The sequence below is a fragment of the Echiichthys vipera genome (assembly GCF_963691815.1).
Source record: "Echiichthys vipera genome assembly, chromosome: 18".
Lineage (NCBI taxonomy): Eukaryota > Metazoa > Chordata > Actinopteri > Perciformes > Trachinidae > Echiichthys > Echiichthys vipera.
In genome coordinates, this window is record NC_139843.1 from 22489398 (window position 1) to 22507954 (window position 18557).

The 18557-nt window shown below is 43.4% G+C and overlaps 2 protein-coding genes across 2 annotated transcripts; both read right to left on the reverse strand.

The window, feature by feature from the left end:
- Positions 1–1911: 1911 nt before the first annotated feature.
- LOC310961327 (uncharacterized protein) lies at positions 1912–10161 on the reverse strand. Its single transcript, XM_083933357.1, has 7 exons — positions 10047–10161; positions 8302–8504; positions 5476–5577; positions 5242–5337; positions 4977–5087; positions 4563–4686; positions 1912–4345 (listed from the first exon to the last, which is right to left on the reverse strand). The coding sequence occupies exons 1-7, from the start codon at positions 10072–10074 to the stop codon at positions 2313–2315; spliced, it is 2697 nt and encodes an 898-aa protein (XP_083789483.1). The 5' UTR covers positions 10075–10161; the 3' UTR covers positions 1912–2312.
- A 2680-nt stretch (positions 10162–12841) lies between these two features.
- Positions 12842–18557, reverse strand: LOC310960803 (uncharacterized protein). The gene is made up of 8 exons (XM_083932609.1): positions 18529–18557; positions 16687–16889; positions 16406–16507; positions 16213–16308; positions 15921–16031; positions 15671–15794; positions 14845–14933; positions 12842–14580 (listed from the first exon to the last, which is right to left on the reverse strand). The coding sequence occupies exons 1-8, from the start codon at positions 18554–18556 to the stop codon at positions 12985–12987; spliced, it is 2349 nt and encodes a 782-aa protein (XP_083788735.1). The 5' UTR covers position 18557; the 3' UTR covers positions 12842–12984.

Sequence of the window (18557 nt, forward strand, 5' to 3'; positions counted from 1 at the left end):
CTGAGGTGCTGTTGAGCAGCCCCCTCACTCTAACATCTCTCCATTAATTGCATAGTTCCTGTTTGTGCATTTGTGTGTGACGTAACCTGAATAATAATAACAGAGTGAAAGAATTGAATTTCCCTTGCGGGATAAATGAAAGTAAATTCTTCTTTAAAAAAAAAAAGTAAACTGGACTCGTACTGGGCAGCTATGTTGCCATGGCTGCTCAGATGCTGCGGGCCATGCGGGTCTGCGGGTCTATGTTAAGACCCTTAAGATGACATAAGTCTTTTACTGTTTTATACTGAGTGTTTCCATTTATCATAGTAGGAAAAAGTCAGGTGTTACTAATAACATAAACCAGGGGTTCTCAAACTTTGTACATGACCTACCTCCACCAACCGCAACAGACTTCAGGGCATTGTTAGAGTGTGCAGTAAAATGATGGGTACTCCACTCACGGACATAAGCATCTTGTACAAAACCAGGGCCCTGAACAAAGCCAGACTTGTCCTGTCTGACCCGAGCCGTCCCTTAGCACCTGAATTGAAACTGCTTCCATCAGGACTCAGATTTAATGTGCCCAGATGCAGGACTGACAGGTTTAATGTGCCCAGATGCAGGATTGACAGGTTTAATGTGCCCAGATGCAGGACTGACAGATTTAGAAAATCCTGGGTTCCAGTGGCTGTTGGCCTTCTTAACAATTGATAGCACCGTGGTCACTTTAACTCCTTATTTTCATCCAGTGAGGCACAGTTGCACTTTGTTGATTGATGATTGTCAATTGTTGTCCCATGTCACTCATGTCTTGTGTATGCCAACTGTGTGTGTGTGTGTGTGTGTGTGAATGTATTCTCATCAACGGGTTGGTATGATATCTTATGTAATATGACGTTCTAGTTAATGCTGTGTAACGGCCCCATCTCTTTTAATCATTAGCTCTTTGTCATTGTGTGTGTCATTATTGTGCATTTCACTGTTGCTTTTGCTGCCGACTGTACGCCAAATTGCCCTCCGGGGACAATAAAGATCTCTTGACCTGACCTCAGAAAATATCAGGCTCTCAAGTCCAACAGCAGCGTAGGCCGACACTATTCAGCTACAGACAGGAAGGTTTATTCCTAATCAGAAGGTAATTTATTGTTGACTGTCTTCAGCCACAGCCACGTTGTAGGAAGGGTTAGCATCAGAACTGACATGTTAGTGTTTTCAAACCAATCATTTTACCTCTGCTCACTATCTTACCATCACAGTTAAGCTCGCAACTCATGAGCAGCCTGATATTGAAACAAGAATGACAGGAAATGCTAAGCCTATTTTAAATTACATTTCAGTAGAATTTTTTTTAGTGTTATATAAGTTTAATAATTAACGATTCCTTCAATTCCCACCAGAGAAGGTTTGAGTACCACCAGTGGTATAAGTACCAGTTTAAACCAGTGACATAAACGATGGCTCCACAGCATTCACGTGTCTTAGTTAGCCGAGGACAATCCCAGACCCCTGAAACTAAAAGAGCTAAATGGGATTCAAACTGCATTCATTTTAGGTCATGTGGAGTTAAAAAGGCCTGTAGCCTTAAATATAGAAAGAAACCCTGACACCAGCTCAGCAGGCAGTTGCACTTCTTCCACTGTTCCATGTACCAGTGAGGCGCCATCTAATGGTTAAGCATGGTAGAGATGTCATTTAGTAACAACCCTTAAGCAACAACGTTCTTACACACCGTTTTATTAATACTGAATGGTGACATGTTTAGACCAAATTCCATTACAGTGGAAAATAGTATCCATTCAGTGGTTTCCATATTCTGTAGGCAGATCTTTTGCATTAAACAGAACCAAAATTGGAGAAAGCAATGTTTCAAGCAACCCAAATGCTTCGAATCACATGAATGCCATCACTCCTGAGGAATTCAAATGCCACTTGGAACCAAATTTTCAGTTTATTCAAGAAAAGAAATCAATTCCCAAAGGAATCAAGGTTTATATCATTATACATACAAATCTTATGTAGAACTACAGCAAACATTTCCGTAAAAAATACAAAGTTACATTTTTATAATGCATTGTACAATTACACAGCTCCCAACAATCCCAGCTGTGACAGCCACAGAAACGCAAATGTAGCTGACGTGTCCTTCAACTGAAAACCTAGTTTTAATTCCCCGTCTCAGTCATCATCCGCGCTGCTGAAGTGTCCTTACAAGGTCAAGTCCTCAACAGTTCCTCAAGCTCTGGTCCACATCTGATGCTGACCTCACCTCCTTCAACAGGGGAATATTGAAAAGAACGTCCCTATGTCAATTAGTACCGCGGTAACAGTAACTACGCGTGAACCAGTCTCCTGTGTCGCTTTAAACCATGCAAGCTTGAAAAGCCCTTGCTGCATATCGCGCACACATAAGGTCTCTCTCCTGTGTGGGTCCGCATGTGTAAGGTAAGAAAGCAGGACTGGACGAACCCCTTTTCACAAATGTTGCACTTAAACGGTCGCTCCCCGGTGTGGTATCTCCTGTGAATCTTTAATTCTGCGGCGGACCGGAAGGACTTATCGCAGTCGTCGCACTTGAACGGCCTCTCGCCTGTGTGAATCAGGGTGTGCCTCACCAAAGCGTCCTTGCCGAAGAATCCCTTCCCGCAGTGCTCGCACGGGAAACGCAGCCCTTTGTGGTGGAAATTGTCGTGCTTCAGAAGGCATCTCCTGGAAGTGAAGGTCTTCCCGCACTGAGCGCAGGTGAAGGTTGCCGTGGGCTTCTCGGTCACGGGTTCGCCGGAGTGATGCACACGCTCCACGTGCCTCGTCAGCGTGACACCGTGCCGGAACTTCTTGCCGCACTCCCAGCACAGGAACGGGTACGCTTTCGTGTGCTTTTTCTGGTGCTCCACAAGGTCGGAGTACGACCGGAATCTTTTGCTGCAATGAGGGCACTGAAACGGCTGGTAACCGGTGTGCTTCCACTCGTGCCGGATGAAACGCTTCAAACTGGCGAAGGTCGTCTGACAGTGGGTGCAGGTAAAGGGCTCTGTGGGGTTGTGGACGTCGATGTAGTGCTTGTGCAGGGCCTTGAACACGGGGAAATTCTCCTCACACTGGTTACACTGAAATGGAGTGTGGGATTCTTTATGCATGGCCAACGCCTCCGGGTCACGCACCAGTTTCATGCACACTTCGCAGTAGAGCGGGTTGTGAGTTTGTTTGTGGGAATCCAACGTTGACTTGTACTTGAACGCCTTGTCGCACTCGTCGCACCTGAAACAATGCTTTACGTCCTCTGGCTTCTCGGGATCCACCTGTTGCTCGTTGTAGCAAATGTTTCTCAAGTGGAACCTGAAGGTCTGTTTGCACTTGAACTCCACGCTGCAGTGGGGACAGTAGAAGGGACCTTCTAACAAACTTTTGTTTCCGTCTGGGCTTTTCTGTCCTGCGGAGGACAGGTAATCGGGGTCCTGGGCCATGCCATCAGACGGCTGCTCTTCAGGGGTGGACTCGCATGGAACCCCGCTGGATGATTGTTCCCCCTCATCTGCTACAGTCTCTTGCGCCTTTGGCTTCCTGCCAGGCTTTCCTTTTACCTGCTTTGGACATCGGTGTTGCTGCAAGTAACGCAAGCTCTTGTAAAAACGTTTACACGCAGGACAAGAAAAGGGCAGCTCCTCCGAGTGTCGATTCATGTGGCGCTCTAAGAACTTGGCGCGAGTCACCACCTTGCCGCACACTTTGCACGTTCGCTCGTCCAAGTCGTTGCTTTTGGTTGAAGCTGGGTCCCTGGCAAACGTTTTAGGGTTGCTGTTGGTATTACTGCCTTGTGTCTTTCCTGATTTCCTCCACTGCGACAGGTACCGTTTCATCTTGAGTCCACGGTTCTTCCGTACAGGTCTACCCCACATGGCGTCAAAATCTGGATCTTCTTCTTTGCCCCGCTTTCTGCTTTGCAACTCAAAGTCTTCGTCTTCGGGACGTTTCTTTTTCCTCCCGCGTCTATTCGGCTTCTTCTCAATGCCGTCGAGCACCGTCACCTGGCCGTCCTCCCCGATGATGAGTGTTCCAGATTGCTCGTCTACCATTTCACTCTCGCTGGCCTCGGCGCCTTCGATGGGATCTGTATCCACCACAGAGTCCATTTCTGCTTTCACCTCGCCGCTCAGACCAAACCACTGGGTTTGCTCGCAAACGTCAGAGATCCCAGCTCCCTCCGGGTACACCTCTTTGTTCTCGGATTCCACCTCCATCTCTGTGCAGACTGTGTACATGAGTCCGCTCTCCGCGTCCGTTTCCGTTTGTTCATTGACGATCACAACTCTTTCCACAGGAGGGAGGCACAGGGCTGACAGGATGCCGCTGTCCACAATGAACGATTCTGAAAAGAGGAGATTACAGTCATTGTCCAGAGTTTAAAAAGGCATTACATAACATGTTCACAACTATTCCAGTTAATAATACTATATGCAAATGTTGCTACGGAAACACCTTTTCTCAATGAAAAGGAATTGGTTTGAGGCGCGTGTCTAATAGGGCTTTGTTTCTAAACCAAACAAATCGCTGAGTAAGGATAATTGACATCTGAAGAAGCATACCAATGTCCTCTAATTGTCCGAGGTCTTTCTGAGTGTCCAGCAGGGTTTTGAGCTCCTGAGGTTGAGCCAACGTCTCCATGCATTCATTCAGAGCAGAGGAGGTGTCGCCGAGCAGAGATGCAATCTGACAAAGACAGAATTTAAACGAGTGTGAGAACAGCGACGCCGTTTCCAAATATTAGGTCAAATTCCCTTTTCATATACATATGCAGAAAAAACAGCATTCAAGGGATTTAGAACACTGCAATGAGGGACTACGTAATGAGTTCAATAAAAACAGACATGGACTTTGACCGTCAGTGCTTGTGACAATCAAAATGCGAAAAACCTCATTGAACTGCTACTCTGTGGGGCAAAAGCACAGAAGTGGAAATACGCTGTGTATGATAACCTATTTTTGAATTGCTAGTCTACCTGTTGGAGTGTTTTGGTGGGAAGAAGCTTTTCCAGTCTGGACAGAAACAGCCACATCAGTGTCTGGATTGCTTTGTCATATGTGGGGCCAAAGTCTCCTGGGAAAACATCCTGGAACACAAAGACAAAATTCATGAAATGTCAAATATCATGGCTGTGACTTCTCAAATGAAATGCAAACAGAAGTACGTCAAAAAACAAAGAATCCCCTGGAAAATATAAACTCCATCAAACGCCGAAACAAAAGTATACAAGCAAAACTCACCAGAAAGAAGTTTTTTCTCCCCTCGGGATCACGCAGCAGGTTTTGGACAAGGCCCATGAAATGAGAGTCAGATGCTGCCTGTTCTGCGTTTTCGGTCTGCAATAAAAGAGGGTTTAATATGGCAGTGGCTGAAGCAAACACCTCAGTAATACAAGTAATTGCTGTTAAAACAACAGCGACGTAAGCAAAATTGAAACTCCAGATATTTCATGCTGACCGCAGGTTTAAACTCACCTCCACATTCCACAGAGATCTGAGGTTCTCCATTCGGTCAAGATGCGGCTGAATAATCTGAAGGTCAGCAGTCTCCTCAGAGCGACACAGCTCCAGGATCAGCTACGACCAGAGGACAGCAGTAATTAAATGATACTAAAGTTGTGCGTCTACAGCATCTTTGTGTGGACGGGCCCTAAATCAGCGACCACTCGTCTACAAACCAACCAATAAGAATACAGAATACGTTTAAAGAGATATAGTTAAACCCGGCCTCTGACCTATCTGATGTTTCTGCTGGGCTTATTTTATGCACCGTGTTGTTTCGTAGCTTTGATGATGATCCGAAACCAGCGTTACAAACGGCGACACGTCACAGCTGGGGGGACTTATTGCTAGTGCTGGGTGGTGTAATTTTTAGGTTCTCGAGTCTCCGACCTGACATTAATGTGAGCGTGGTTATTAATGAGACAAAAGCATCAAACATTTTAGATTATGGAGTTGTTGTTTTGCTCAGCACCGTTGATTCAATTCAATTCAATTCAATTCAATTTTATTTATAGTGTCAAATCATAACAAAAGTTATCTCAGGACACTTTACAGAGTAGGTAAAGACCACACTCAATGACTTATTTATGATTTACATAGACCCAACAATTCCTCTGTAGAGTACAGTGGCAACGAAAACCTTCCCTATAACAGACAGGAACGTCAGACAGACCCAGCTCTGTGGAGGACGGCCATCTGTCTTGACCGGTTGGGGAGGAAGAAAAGAAGAGAGAAAGAGAGAAAAGACACACAGATGGACAGGGAGAGACAGACAGACACACTTCCAGAGATGCAAGCAAAGCCTAACAGTAACTATAATATTTATAGTAATGTGAATATGACGTATATGTTAAGGCAGTTAATACAACAGAATAGTAGAAACAAGCACAGCTAAGGTGACAGAATATGAAAATGATAATAATTAGATGCCATCAAACACTGTTATGGGTCTACACCAGTCGACTCAGTGTGTCGTATCACCGTCTTTGTGTTCAGTCGGGGGGGCTTCAGGTGTCAGCACTACAGCCAAAGTTACTTTATTGTTATTGTAACACAGATGGGGGACATGCCTGTGCTCTCATTTCCTTTTTCTGTTCAGATCGTAGCGCTACGTTTCACCACACATTCATCTCAATGATGCCGTCAAATTGACATCGTACAGTTTGACACTGATTAAGACCAACATTTTATCAGACCCATGTTGCACAGTGCACCTTGAGGCTGACAGTGTAGGGGAAAAAAATGCTGCATTCTAAAGGGCAAAATGTTGGGTTTAAATAGAGGTTGACAGAGGCTCCGATAGTGGCCAATGGCTGCAGTTTTTTAAAACAGCTTCTTTCCCCTGCTCTCTGATCACTGAGGGGCGGGGCTACTACACACACACACACACAGCGAGAGAGAGAGCGATGGGGCAGCAGAGAGGAGAGAAGTGACCCAACCCAGGGAGCTATGTTTAAACCATGTTTAAATCAAGCAATCCATCTCATTGAAGTAGCAATATTCACCCGTAGTAGAGCATTAAAAGAAAACTGTAAATGGTCTGTGTGAAGGCCTGCGAACACTTCAAGTCAAAGTCCAATCAATGATTGTTTTTGCGTGTTGTCGTCTCCACCTGGCTCACTTCTCTCCTCTCTGCTGCTCCCTCTGTGTGTGTGTGTGTGTGTGTGTGTGTGCGCGTGTGTGGTGAAGCAGTTCATGGCGCTGTGGAAAAAACTGCAGCCATTGGCCACTATCGGAGCCAAGTTCCACCAATTCTGATCGGTGCGGATTAATCGACCAAAACGATGAATCGGTCGACCTCTGTTCAAACCTGACATGTTGCCTGTTAGAACACAGCAGTTTTTCCCCTGCACTGTCAGCCTCAAGGTGCACTGTGCAACATGGGTCTGATAAAATGTTGGTCTTAATCAGTGTCAAACTGTACGATGTCAATTTGACGGCATCATTGAGATGAATGTGTGGTGAAACGTAGCGCTACGATCTGAACAGAAAAAGGAAATGAGAGCACAGGCATGTCCCCCATCTGTGTTACTCTGACAAAGAGACAATAATAATAAAAACAATAAAGTAACTTTGGCTGTAGTGCTGACACCTGAAGCCCCCCAGACTGAACACAAAGACGGTGATACGACACACTGAGTCGACTGGTGTAGACCCATAACAGTGTTTGATGGCATCAACGGTGCTGAGCAAAACAACAACTCCATAATCTAAAATGTTTGATGCTTTTGTCTCATTAATAACCACGCTCACATTAATGTCAGGTCGGAGACTCGAGAACCTAAAAATTACACCACCCAGCACTAGCAACAAGTCCCCCCAGCTGTGATGTGTCGCCGTCTGTAACGCTGGTTTCGGATCATCATCAAAGCTACGAAACAACACGGTGCATAAAATAAGCCCAGCAGAAACATCAGATAGGTCAGAGGCCGGGTTTAACTATATCTCTTTAAACGTTAAAACAAGTCTGCAGATATCTGCCGTATAAATCAGCAGTCACTCGTCTACGTGCATGTGATTTGTTATTAGTGCAATGCCACTGTGATTTGGCCTATTAATGGTGTATTCTGATTGGCTGGTTTGTAGACGAGCAGTCGCTGATTAACTCACATAATAAAATGTTTGTATAAATACGAGTGTCTTATCTTCAAATGGCTTTGGTGTAATTTCACAATCTATTTTTATTTTAAATTCTACAGAGATGAGTGGATTAAAGTGTGGTTTTGTTGGTTTACATGCAAAAATACATTTCTTCACAAGTGGTTCATTTTTCAAAGCAACAGCTTTGATCCTCCTTACCCGGGCTCTGAGTCCCAAAATGAGTTCAGCCCGCTGCCGCGTGGAGAGGAGTTGAGGAACCACGTCCGTAACCATGAATACAAACTCCTCAAGCAGCCCATAATCTGACACAATTTTCTGCTCCACTGTCTGCCAGATGGCTGCAGAGACCAGCCGAATCGGTGGGATTAGGAGGCGGAGAGTGGAGAGGGGAAGAGAGGGACCTGCAAACGGGGAAACACATTTGAAAAAGTGATTAAAACGATGACTTAGTACCCCGCCCACACCAGAGCAAGATCACACTTTCATTTACGAGAAAGACGGGTTCCCCCCCATTCCATTTCTGGGCACAAATGTTGCATTTTCACATCCCTTTTCAACACTGAGAGCGCCATAAACAGATTCCTCTTCATCTTCATTTTATTGGGCTAACGAAATAATACTAATAATAATACATGTTATTCATAGGCTCCTTTGTAAACACTCAAGGACATCGTACATTTGTTAAAGACAGGGCAACAAAAAACGATAAATACATTTCAGAGAAGATATCTCAAAACAAAAATAAAGTTTTATGTAGATTGTTGTTTAAGTGAACCGGCACATTAAAATGTTTTTTTTTTTTTATGGTTTAGAAAAAAGCCAGTTTGACCTCATATACCCTGATGGTTAATGATCTCTGAGGTACAAAGTGGTTCTCAAACGTTGTACTTGACTGGCTCTCTGAAGTCCCCCCACTAAGACCAATGTTCAAATACAGTAGTGTAGGCCTATTCAGCCATGGACAGGAAGGTTTATTCCTAATCACATTATTTATGGTTTAGCTCTTGAGCATGACTACGTAGCAGTCTGATTTTGAAACAAAAATGACAAGAAATGCTAAACTTGTATTAAATTACATTACAAGGATCCTAAAAGTTGACGTATTTTCTTAGAATTATATTCATTTCTTAATTTATGTTTCCTATTTTATTTTGGAGATTCCTAAAAGTGCCACAGTTTGAGAACCAGTTTATTAAACTAATCCAAACCCCAGCATAACTGCGTTTGCGAAAGAATGATGATGTTCAGGAGCACAGTGAGTTTATAGCGGTGGGTCCGGAGACAAATACTGCAGCACATCTGTGAAGCGAGCGTCTAGGGTTAGCATCTCGGAGCCCAACAAGACCAGTATTTCATCGCTGACTTTGTTTGCCTATCTTTGGTGCACTCATCATAAATCCATACACTGATGGGAAGCCGCAACGTTACAGCAATGACTTCGGCTTAGAACACTTCACTCAGCGTCAAATGCTCTTGAAGCGGATGCATCTCATTCAATTTCCGTGATCTAGATTATCCAATATTAACCTCATATTACACGGCGATCTGCGAATAGATCATAGCCAGTGGCGCAGTGCACTGTCAATACATTTACGGACACACACCATGCAAACATATTTGTTTAGTGGTTGCCGCAGTTCCTTCTAAATCAGGGTCCTGCAGCTCCTTTAGCCGCGTTAGCTAAGCACACAGCCTGGCGAGAGCACGGCACGTTAGCCCGAAACTGACACTCAATGTACGCCGTAAACCGAGCCGCCGGCTTCCGCGGCAGCGTTAGCAATGCTTTATCAGTGGCACTCTAAATTACATTTTACTCCGTTATGCAGCGAACTATGTCGAAACCCCTTACTTTTATTTTCGGACTAAGTTAGCAATAGCATTCCCGCGCGCGGGCTGCACTGCGGCCTAGCCAAACAAATGCGCCCGTGAGTGCTTCTACTCACCGGGTAACTGTGAAATACCTCCGTCCATCCTGCGGGTTCACTGCACTCACATCACAGTCAGGGGAGACAATGTCCGCGGCTCGACCGAAGCCAAACGAAATATGTTCACGGCGGCTGTGTTCAAGAGACCGAAGTCACACAGGCGAGCTTTGTGCGTCAACGGATGACTCGCGTTCCGTCCAGAACAACAATCCGACGAGAGACAGAGGTGTGTGATGAGTTCCGCATAGTCCAATTCTCTCAGTCACATGATGTATATCTGCTATATTGAAATAAAACATGTATTTTAGTTTACTACCACACTCGCTTTGGATTTGATTTTGGCTGTTAGGATTGATTTGGGAAAAAATATTAAATGGCAAACTAGTAATCCATCATCGGTGTGTCAAAAATTAATTTGTTGGGACAATAAACAAACTTAAATATTATTTTTTAACTTGAGAATTTTTGCGTAGCTACTACACTTAAGCTTTTTGGGCAGTATAGGTGAATAGGGTTAACATTTTTAACTACTAGGTATCACCATGAAACCTCCCTGGTTGATTACGGACATTAAAGGTGGAATCTGGAGAATGAGCAGAACGCCGCCATCTAGTGTCTCAAGATCGTAGTCGCAACAGCAACAAATAATTCCAGGTTTGGTTGCCAGGTTTGTTGCAGAGTGTGTCAGCGATCAGCCTGCTCCATGTCAGTGATGAATCATACAGGGGAACCACTCATTTCTACTAATCACACACTAAAACAACAACAATAATAATAATAATAATATTGATAATAACGGCACTCTAATTTTCTCCAACTGGGTTCACTAAGCTCAGGTGAATTTCAATCAGTGTTCAATAGTAATATTTTCCCTCTGTGCCTAAGTGTACATTTAAAAATATTGTAAATATTGTTCCTGTTATTCTTCGGTTTTATATTTCACTGTTTATATCGTGCATATTTTTCTATATTTATCTAAAAATGTATTGTTCCTTAATGATTCTTCTTTTGTTTTCTATCCACTTTGCTGGTGTAATAAGGACATTTCCCCTTTGTGGGACTAAGAAAGGAATATCTTATCAATTAATGTGACAACAGTGTTTAATGTTAGCCAGTCTTCATCTGGAAGTCTTTCTGTGAGTGCTGTGGAATCCATTAGCTAGCTCTCAACTCAACATGATTCTTGTTTCTGTAGCAACAACAACAACCCCTGGCAACCAGCAATAGAAACAGAATGGGACAGAAAGTCATTGTTGAACCTATCAAAAAAAATATGTAAATATTAATCCAGACTAAATATTTATTTTTTTGTATTCTAAGTTTTCAGAAATGTTTTAAAATACAAATTGGGAATTATCTAATGCTAACTTATGGTGAATTTAAGAGAATTCTACAGATACACAGACAGAATGCATTTTGGATATTCTCCTTCCACCAATCTAAAAAGGGAGCAAAATCGCCCAACGTTGTGTGAATTTTTTTTTGGTCTGCAGTCTCCCCTTAATAAAAAATATTTGTTTGTGTATTTGTTCATATATCCAGAAACGTCTAGCCTTAGTCTAGTGGTAACATTTTCTAAATTCTCATTACCAGATGTTCAGCTGGGCTCCACTGCATAAAAAGAAACTCAGATACTAACAAAAAGCAAAAAAACATAAAACTCATATATTAAATATTCATCTGTTTGAAGTACAGGCTCAATTAGACATTTTCCCAATGTATTTTAATAGTCCCTCTCATAAACATATAAACAAACAAAGACAAACAACCAGTCCAGTTGCTTTTGACTGAAATTGCTTTGAGGATAAGGACGACCTGGACGAATGAGAACATTCACAGGCTTATAAACAAACAAAACATCTTAGCATGTGGGTGGTTCTGCAACTAGTCTCCAACCATAAAACCTAACATTATGGGGAATGTCTTTAGCTCCGGCCCTCTCCTGTTTTATGCGATGCCTAAATAGGTTGGTACAAATGACCCAATAATGTGACCGATGTATCTCTGTCACATGTATCCTTATGTGACAGAGTCCAGAGTTGCGTGCATAAATTAAATTAATACAGTGCAGATTGGAAGTACCCACCCCACCCCTGGACCTTTTCCTTGATATTTTTTTTATTTTTACTATTGTAACATTGTGGGTGCATTTAGGATTTGCTTGACACAGATCACCAGATGTAAATACGTTTACGCCCGAATGAAAGCCAATCAAACTGTTAACCTTTAACTGTCATTTTGATAATTATAACTATATTTCCTGGTCATCGTTGTCAAAGAATACAAATTTCTGGTGTGTAGATTTCTTTTTTTAATTCCAGCTTCAATTAGCTTGACATATACGGCGAGAAAAAAAACAAAATGATTGAGCAAATTGCAGTGAATGACACCGATCTGTGACATGATCAAATTTGACTGATCTAAGGCTTCAGGAGTACAGCACCGATTTAGAGTCACACTTCTCGAACACCACTGGACTCATGATTGATGATAAAAATGGATGCAGTAGAACCAGAGAGAACATCTTATTTATTCCACACATCTTCTTTAAGATTCAGGCGTGTAACGCTCCTCTGCTGGAGCCTCGAGGCTACATAAGGCAGCCAGCGCAACCCACCGCGACTCCGTTAGGGACAAGCGGTTGAAGATGATGGATGATGGATATGTTTCGAACACAAAGTGATTCTCTACTTGTCACTTTTGGCACACTGCTTTTTTTTTTTTTTAAAAAGATTACTTTTTTGGCAGTTTTTCAAGCCTTATATTAGATAGGACGGACAGGAAATAGAGTGAGAGAGGAGGGGGGGCATGGAGCAAAAGGCCGCAGGTCGGAGGCAAACTTGCTGCTGCTGCCTTGAGAACCTTCAGCCTCTTTACATGGGGCGACCGCTCTAACCACTGTCCCACCGGGGCCCCGGCACACTGCTTTTTACCAGAGTGTCCTACCATTTTGGGGTTAATGCGTTACAATCGTATGTACAAGTCTTTTGTGTCTCTGCATGCTGTAGAGCTTGAGAAAAGCTTTGCCGCAGATATGGCACACAAATGGCTTCTCTCCCGAGTGTATTTTAGCATGTGAATTGAGATAGCACAGTTTGATGAAGCCCTTTCCGCAGGCGTCACATTTATACGGTCTCTCTGTGGTGTGGTGTATGAGGACGTGCCTCTTCACTTCAGAAGTGGACCTGAAGTGCTTGTCACATTCAGGCGCGGTGCATTTGAAAGGTCTCTCTCCTGTATGGATTAATTTGTGTCGGGCGATTGTTGACGAGGAGAGCATTTTCCCGCAGTACGGGCAGGGATGACGGAACAATTCGTTCAGGTGTTTGGTCCTCTGGTGTTTCTTCAGGGCTCCTTTCTCCTTGAAGGACTTCTCGCACTCGGTGCAGGAATACTTCTTCTCGTTTCGGAATTCGCTGTGGATGAGATCCAGGTGGCGCAGCAGGTTGGACTTCTGGCCGAACGTCTTGCCGCACTCTGCGCACAGGTAGGGTTTCTCTCGTGTGTGGACTCTTTCGTGGGAGACAAGATCTACATCGTTTTTGAATCTCAAGCCGCACTGAGCGCACTGGAAAGGCAGGTGACCCGTGTGTTTCCACTCGTGTGCGATTAAAATGCGCAGCCTGGATATAACCTTTGGACAATAGCTGCATTTAAATGGCCTACTGATTTTATGGATGTTTTCATAATGCTTGAGCAAGGGTTTGAAAAGAGTGAAGGTGCCCTCGCAGCGGTTACACTGAAACGGGGTATGAGAGGCCTTGTGCCTCGCCAATGTAGCCGCGTCTCGCAGCACCTTCCTGCACACGCTGCAGTACAGTTCATTGTGGGTCAGTTTGTGCCTTTCCAGTGAAAATTTGTACCTGAATGCCTCTTCGCACTTGTCACACTTCTTAAGATTCTCTGCTTCGTCTGGCTTCTGCGGATCGACCTGTTGCTGGCTGCACTCAAAGCAGGTCTTGTTCATGTGCAGCCTAAAAGAGGAGAAGAGTTGAAACCTGCTATCGCACCGAGGGCAGGCGTAGTCACCGGTGGGGAAATGGGTTTTCATGTGCGTTCTCAGGTTGGTGTTCACATGCTCCTTGCAGATGCAACACTGGACTCTCACCGGAGGCTTTTTTGGAGTGCTGGCTTTGATGACAGAGATTCTCTGCTTGCTGCTGGTGGCCGATACATTTTTAGGACCCACAAAGGAAGGGTCCTCCATTGAGCAGCAGGACAATGAATCCCCTTCATTAGAACTACTGACAGGGGTCACAAAGGAAGACTCATTGTCTGAGTAGTTAGACCATGAACCAGCCATACTAGGACTACCACTAGTAGTCTTATGGCAAGAGTCCTCATTAGAGTAGTAAGACCATGAGTCGTCTTCGCTGCAGTTATTGATAGGAGCCATATACGAGGAGTCGTCCTCTTTGTCACAGACAGCTAAACGTGCTTTAATGAGGGGTTGTGTTTGCTGAGAAGCTGATTTGCCGGCATAAAGACCTCTTTTCTCTTCTGACAGAATCTCTCTCATCCTCAAGCCTCTGTTGGGTCTCACAGTGCGAGGCTGCAAAGGCAACGGTACGTCCAGTCTTTTGAGCTGAACACAGCATTGTTTTGTCACATGATTTCGAAGTAGGCCTACATTTTCTTTAGGTCTGGAAATGTCTCCCAAAAGCACCTGTGTTCTGTTTTCCCCAGGACTCCGATTAGTTTGGTCAACCTTTATCTCACCTGTCTTATGTTCTGTGGACGTGTCTGTTCTTATCTGCGTTGTTTGAGACGAGCTTAAAGATTCCTTCCCTGACGTACATGAAGGCACATTATTCACAGTGTTGGCTCGGGGATCATCTGTCTCAGGTCTGTCGACAGAGGGAAGTTTTAGAGCTGAAATAATGCAGGCGCCGTCCGAGGACTCATCTGAAAAGAGAAAAAACAAGGGACTGTTAGGGGTCATTCATTATTCAAAAAGCCTGCTTTATGACCTCTACAAGCAAAGGTCATTCATTCAGAGAAAGTGCTGACTTTTCTAAAATACTTAAGGCTGCATTCATTTATTTTCTTTGTTGTATACTTTTTGGCCACTTGGGGTCAGCATAACCAGTGTCTGTGTGGGTTTTCTCCAGGTTCTTCCTCCCACAGTCCAAAGACATGCAGGTGTTAGGTTCGTTGATGACTCTAAACTGCCCATAGGTGTGAATGTGAGTGTGAATGGTTGTCTGTCTCTGTGTGTCTCTATGTGCCGTGGGATAGACTGGTGTCCTTTCAAGGGTGGCCTCGCCTCACACCTGATGTCAGCTAGGATCGGCTACAGCCCCCCATAGGGTCTATTTTTGTGGGAATTACACTTTAAGATGTCTGACCTTAGATTAAATAATACCGTTATTTATACAACAACGTAAAGGGATAAACTGAATAAAATATACAGCTTTAACCATGAGCGTGCTCTTGTATTGCAACATATTGTACTGTGATATGTTACTACACTCCTAAAGGACACCGGTCATACTTCCCAGCACCACAGCTCTTAGTTCTAAGACCGGTCGAGTGGTGATTTTCTCTCATCAAGTTAAAGTAAATGGGGAGGAAAAGACAACTTTAGAATGACAAATAAAGCAATGAGTTTTTGAAAAGAATCAGGAAATATAAAGGCTTGCCATTGTGATCCAGTTGGCTGAGGTCTTTTTGATACTGCATCAGGGTTTTTAGCTCATCACAGTGAGACACAGAGTCCAAACATTCCTCAAGAACTGAGGACACCTCACCAAACGTGGAGGCGACCTAAAGAAAACAAAAGGGAAGAAAAAAGGTCAGAGTACCTCCAAAAAACACCAACATTCAAAGCTAGCGTACAGTGATAACAACACAGCCTTGTATTGTAACATGTTATGATCGTTCTTAATGTACCTGCTGGAAAGTTTGAAGAGGAAGAAACTGCTCAAGTCTGGTCAGAAACATCCACATTAAGGCATAAATTGCGTCGTCATATGTGGAACCAAACTGTTCAGGGAAAACTTCCTGAAAGACATGAATTATATTTGGTTTTTACCAAAACACCAGAGAACTGCGACTTTGGTGATTAAAGGATCAGACATAAGGTGCTATGGAAACAGTAATGCACGGCTCGCTCCTTCAAGTCTGTTGGTTTGACTTCACCACCTTCATCTTTATTTTTCAGAAACAGAACAAATTCACTGACCTGGAAGAAGTGCGTCCTTTTGTCAGGACTTTTTAGCAGGCTCTTAACTAGATCCACAAACGCTGAGTGTGCAACTTCTGGATTTACAGCACCAGCCTACACAACAACACATGAGCATTGTCTATTTTTAAAGACGCTTTCTACTATCCGATTTCTTCCAAAGTAACTCAAAATGACAACACTTTACACTCACCTCCATTATCCATGCCTCGATGAGCATTTGCACTCTGTCCAGGTGTGGCTGAAGGAGGTCAAAGTCAGCAGTAGCCTCAGACTGACATAACTCCAGAATGAGCTAAAATCACAAAGCAACTGTGTTTCAGAAGTAGCAGAAATGTATAAATGAGCAGTTAGCTGCAACACTTCAAGTCTATAAGCTTTATTAGCATTACTTCATTTAAATCTGCTTTATTAAACCAGGGTCTTGTACTTTGACAGTCTCTATACGATCTCTAGTCTGCTCCTCCTCCTCACCCGTGCTCTGAGGCCCAGGGTCAGTTGGGCCTTGTGGCGAGCGTTGATAAGCTCTGGAACTATGTCCGTAACCATGGAAACAAACTCCTCAAGCATCCCATAATCGGCCACAACCTTCTGCTGGACAGTCTGCCAGATGGCTGCCGAGACCAGTCGAATTGGTGGGACCAGGAGTCGCAGGGCGGAGAGGGGAAGAGAGGCACCTGAAAGTAGACGGGAACACGTTTTCTTAACACAGGGATCTCTTGAGCTTGTTTTGTTGGGTTTTATTTTAGCTCAGAACTTTAACAGATATCGGATCAGCTGCATTATCAATAGACACATAATTAGGCCAATTCAGGGGTTTCTTTTTTATTAATATCATACACATTAATACAGTTACAGCGATCTAGTAAATTCTGTTTGCAACACTGGTTAGGGTTTTAGATTACTTTTTTGGCAGTTTTATATTAGCCTTATATTAGATAGGACAGACAGGAAACGGGGTGAGAGAGAGGGGGAGACATGCAGCCAAGGGCCACAGGTCGGAGGCAAACTCACGGCCGCTGCCTCGAGGACCTTCAGCCTCTTTACATGGAAGTGTTATTTATTTCTTTTCGCTGCTAATGTACACTTTATTGTTAATATATAATTAAAGTACATTTACACCTGTTAATTAATTACCTTTAACAAGGCTAAATGTTTACGTCAGGCCTGATGCCTTCACTCACATGGACAGTTATACGCTTCATTCATTCAACAGTAGGATCGGATTGGTATCATGTATCGGCCGATACACTCAGCCCAGGTGTCAGTATCTGATTGGATCGGAAAAAAATGGATCGTGCATCTCTATTTACTTTTCATATACTCTGCTCGGCGATATGACCAAAGTCTGGTCTTCTGATTTAGGTAGTTTCAAATCTCAATTTATAGCACAATATAGCATGTGTTCTGCAAATTCAATAAAGTCTATATGAAATATCCATATGGTAAAGACAAGTTTTGTATACTGTGTGAATTCAATTAATTAAATACTTGACAAACTAAAAGTATTTTTCAGTCTAGTAGGAGATACACTTCAAGGCTTAGTTAAGCTCCTGTCAATCACACACACACACACACACACACACACACACATTAAAATATTGATTAAACGTTAAAAAGCAAAACTAAATATGGACAATATGACAATAGTGTCTGCTGCCTTCACGTGCTATGGAAAAGATGGTCCTTTCCACTTGTGAACTGGAAATGACCACAAGTGTGTTTGAAACACGGCGGACCCACAGATCCTGACCTGTTACTTGGGGAAAACCAATTTAAACTGCCTGATTCATCAGCTCCAGCGAGATGAGGATTTATCAAACCACAAGCGGGAAATAATAGACTGTATTTTTAATACAGATCATAAATAGTGGCTTTTTTTAGGACAAAAGAGAAAGCTAATATTTCGGTTTTGGCTTCATAAACTTGGGCTACACTAATCTGAAGCACATAATCTCCCCTACCAGCTCAAAAACAGTGCTGTTGTAATTAAGTAGACTCTTGCTATGCGCCCCGCCATGTCGAAAAGGTCAAAGGTTATCTCATCTCGGCAACTCGTGTATCAAAATATGTGAAAATTACCAGGAGGGGGTATTCATGTGCAGTTTTCACGTCGCTTTTTGGCATTTACCATATTTTCAATAGGACGTGAAGGCGCCATTATTCTCCATCTGACGTGAAGACTCAACAGTCCTCTGTAAGAACAACCGTTGTAACCGTTAGCTAACCGTTACAAGTTCAGCTTCTCAGTTTCCAACGGTGACCGGTAAGGGTTAACGTCAGATAGTTAGCTAACGTTAGTGAACAGTTACTCACAATTACCCTTTGGAATATTCTCTTCCATC

Bases quoted from the DNA above. Each gene is read 5' to 3' on its own strand.
- LOC310961327 (XM_083933357.1), bottom strand. From the start codon at position 10,074: ATGGACGGAGGTATTTCACAGTTACCCG. The intron at 5,578-8,301 runs GTAAGGAGGATC...CTCTGGTCGTAG, and splicing joins TTTTGGGACTCAGAGCCCGG to CTGATCCTGGAGCTGTGTCG. The intron at 5,338-5,475 runs GTGAGTTTAAAC...CTTTTATTGCAG, and splicing joins GATCTCTGTGGAATGTGGAG to ACCGAAAACGCAGAACAGGC.
- LOC310960803 (XM_083932609.1), bottom strand. From the start codon at position 18,556: ATGGAAGAGAATATTCCAAAGGGTAATT. The intron at 14,934-15,670 runs GCAAGCCTTTAT...TTCTCTTTTCAG, and splicing joins CAGCCAACTGGATCACAATG to ATGAGTCCTCGGACGGCGCC. The intron at 14,581-14,844 runs GTGAATAATGTG...TTGCCTTTGCAG, and splicing joins ATGATCCCCGAGCCAACACT to CCTCGCACTGTGAGACCCAA.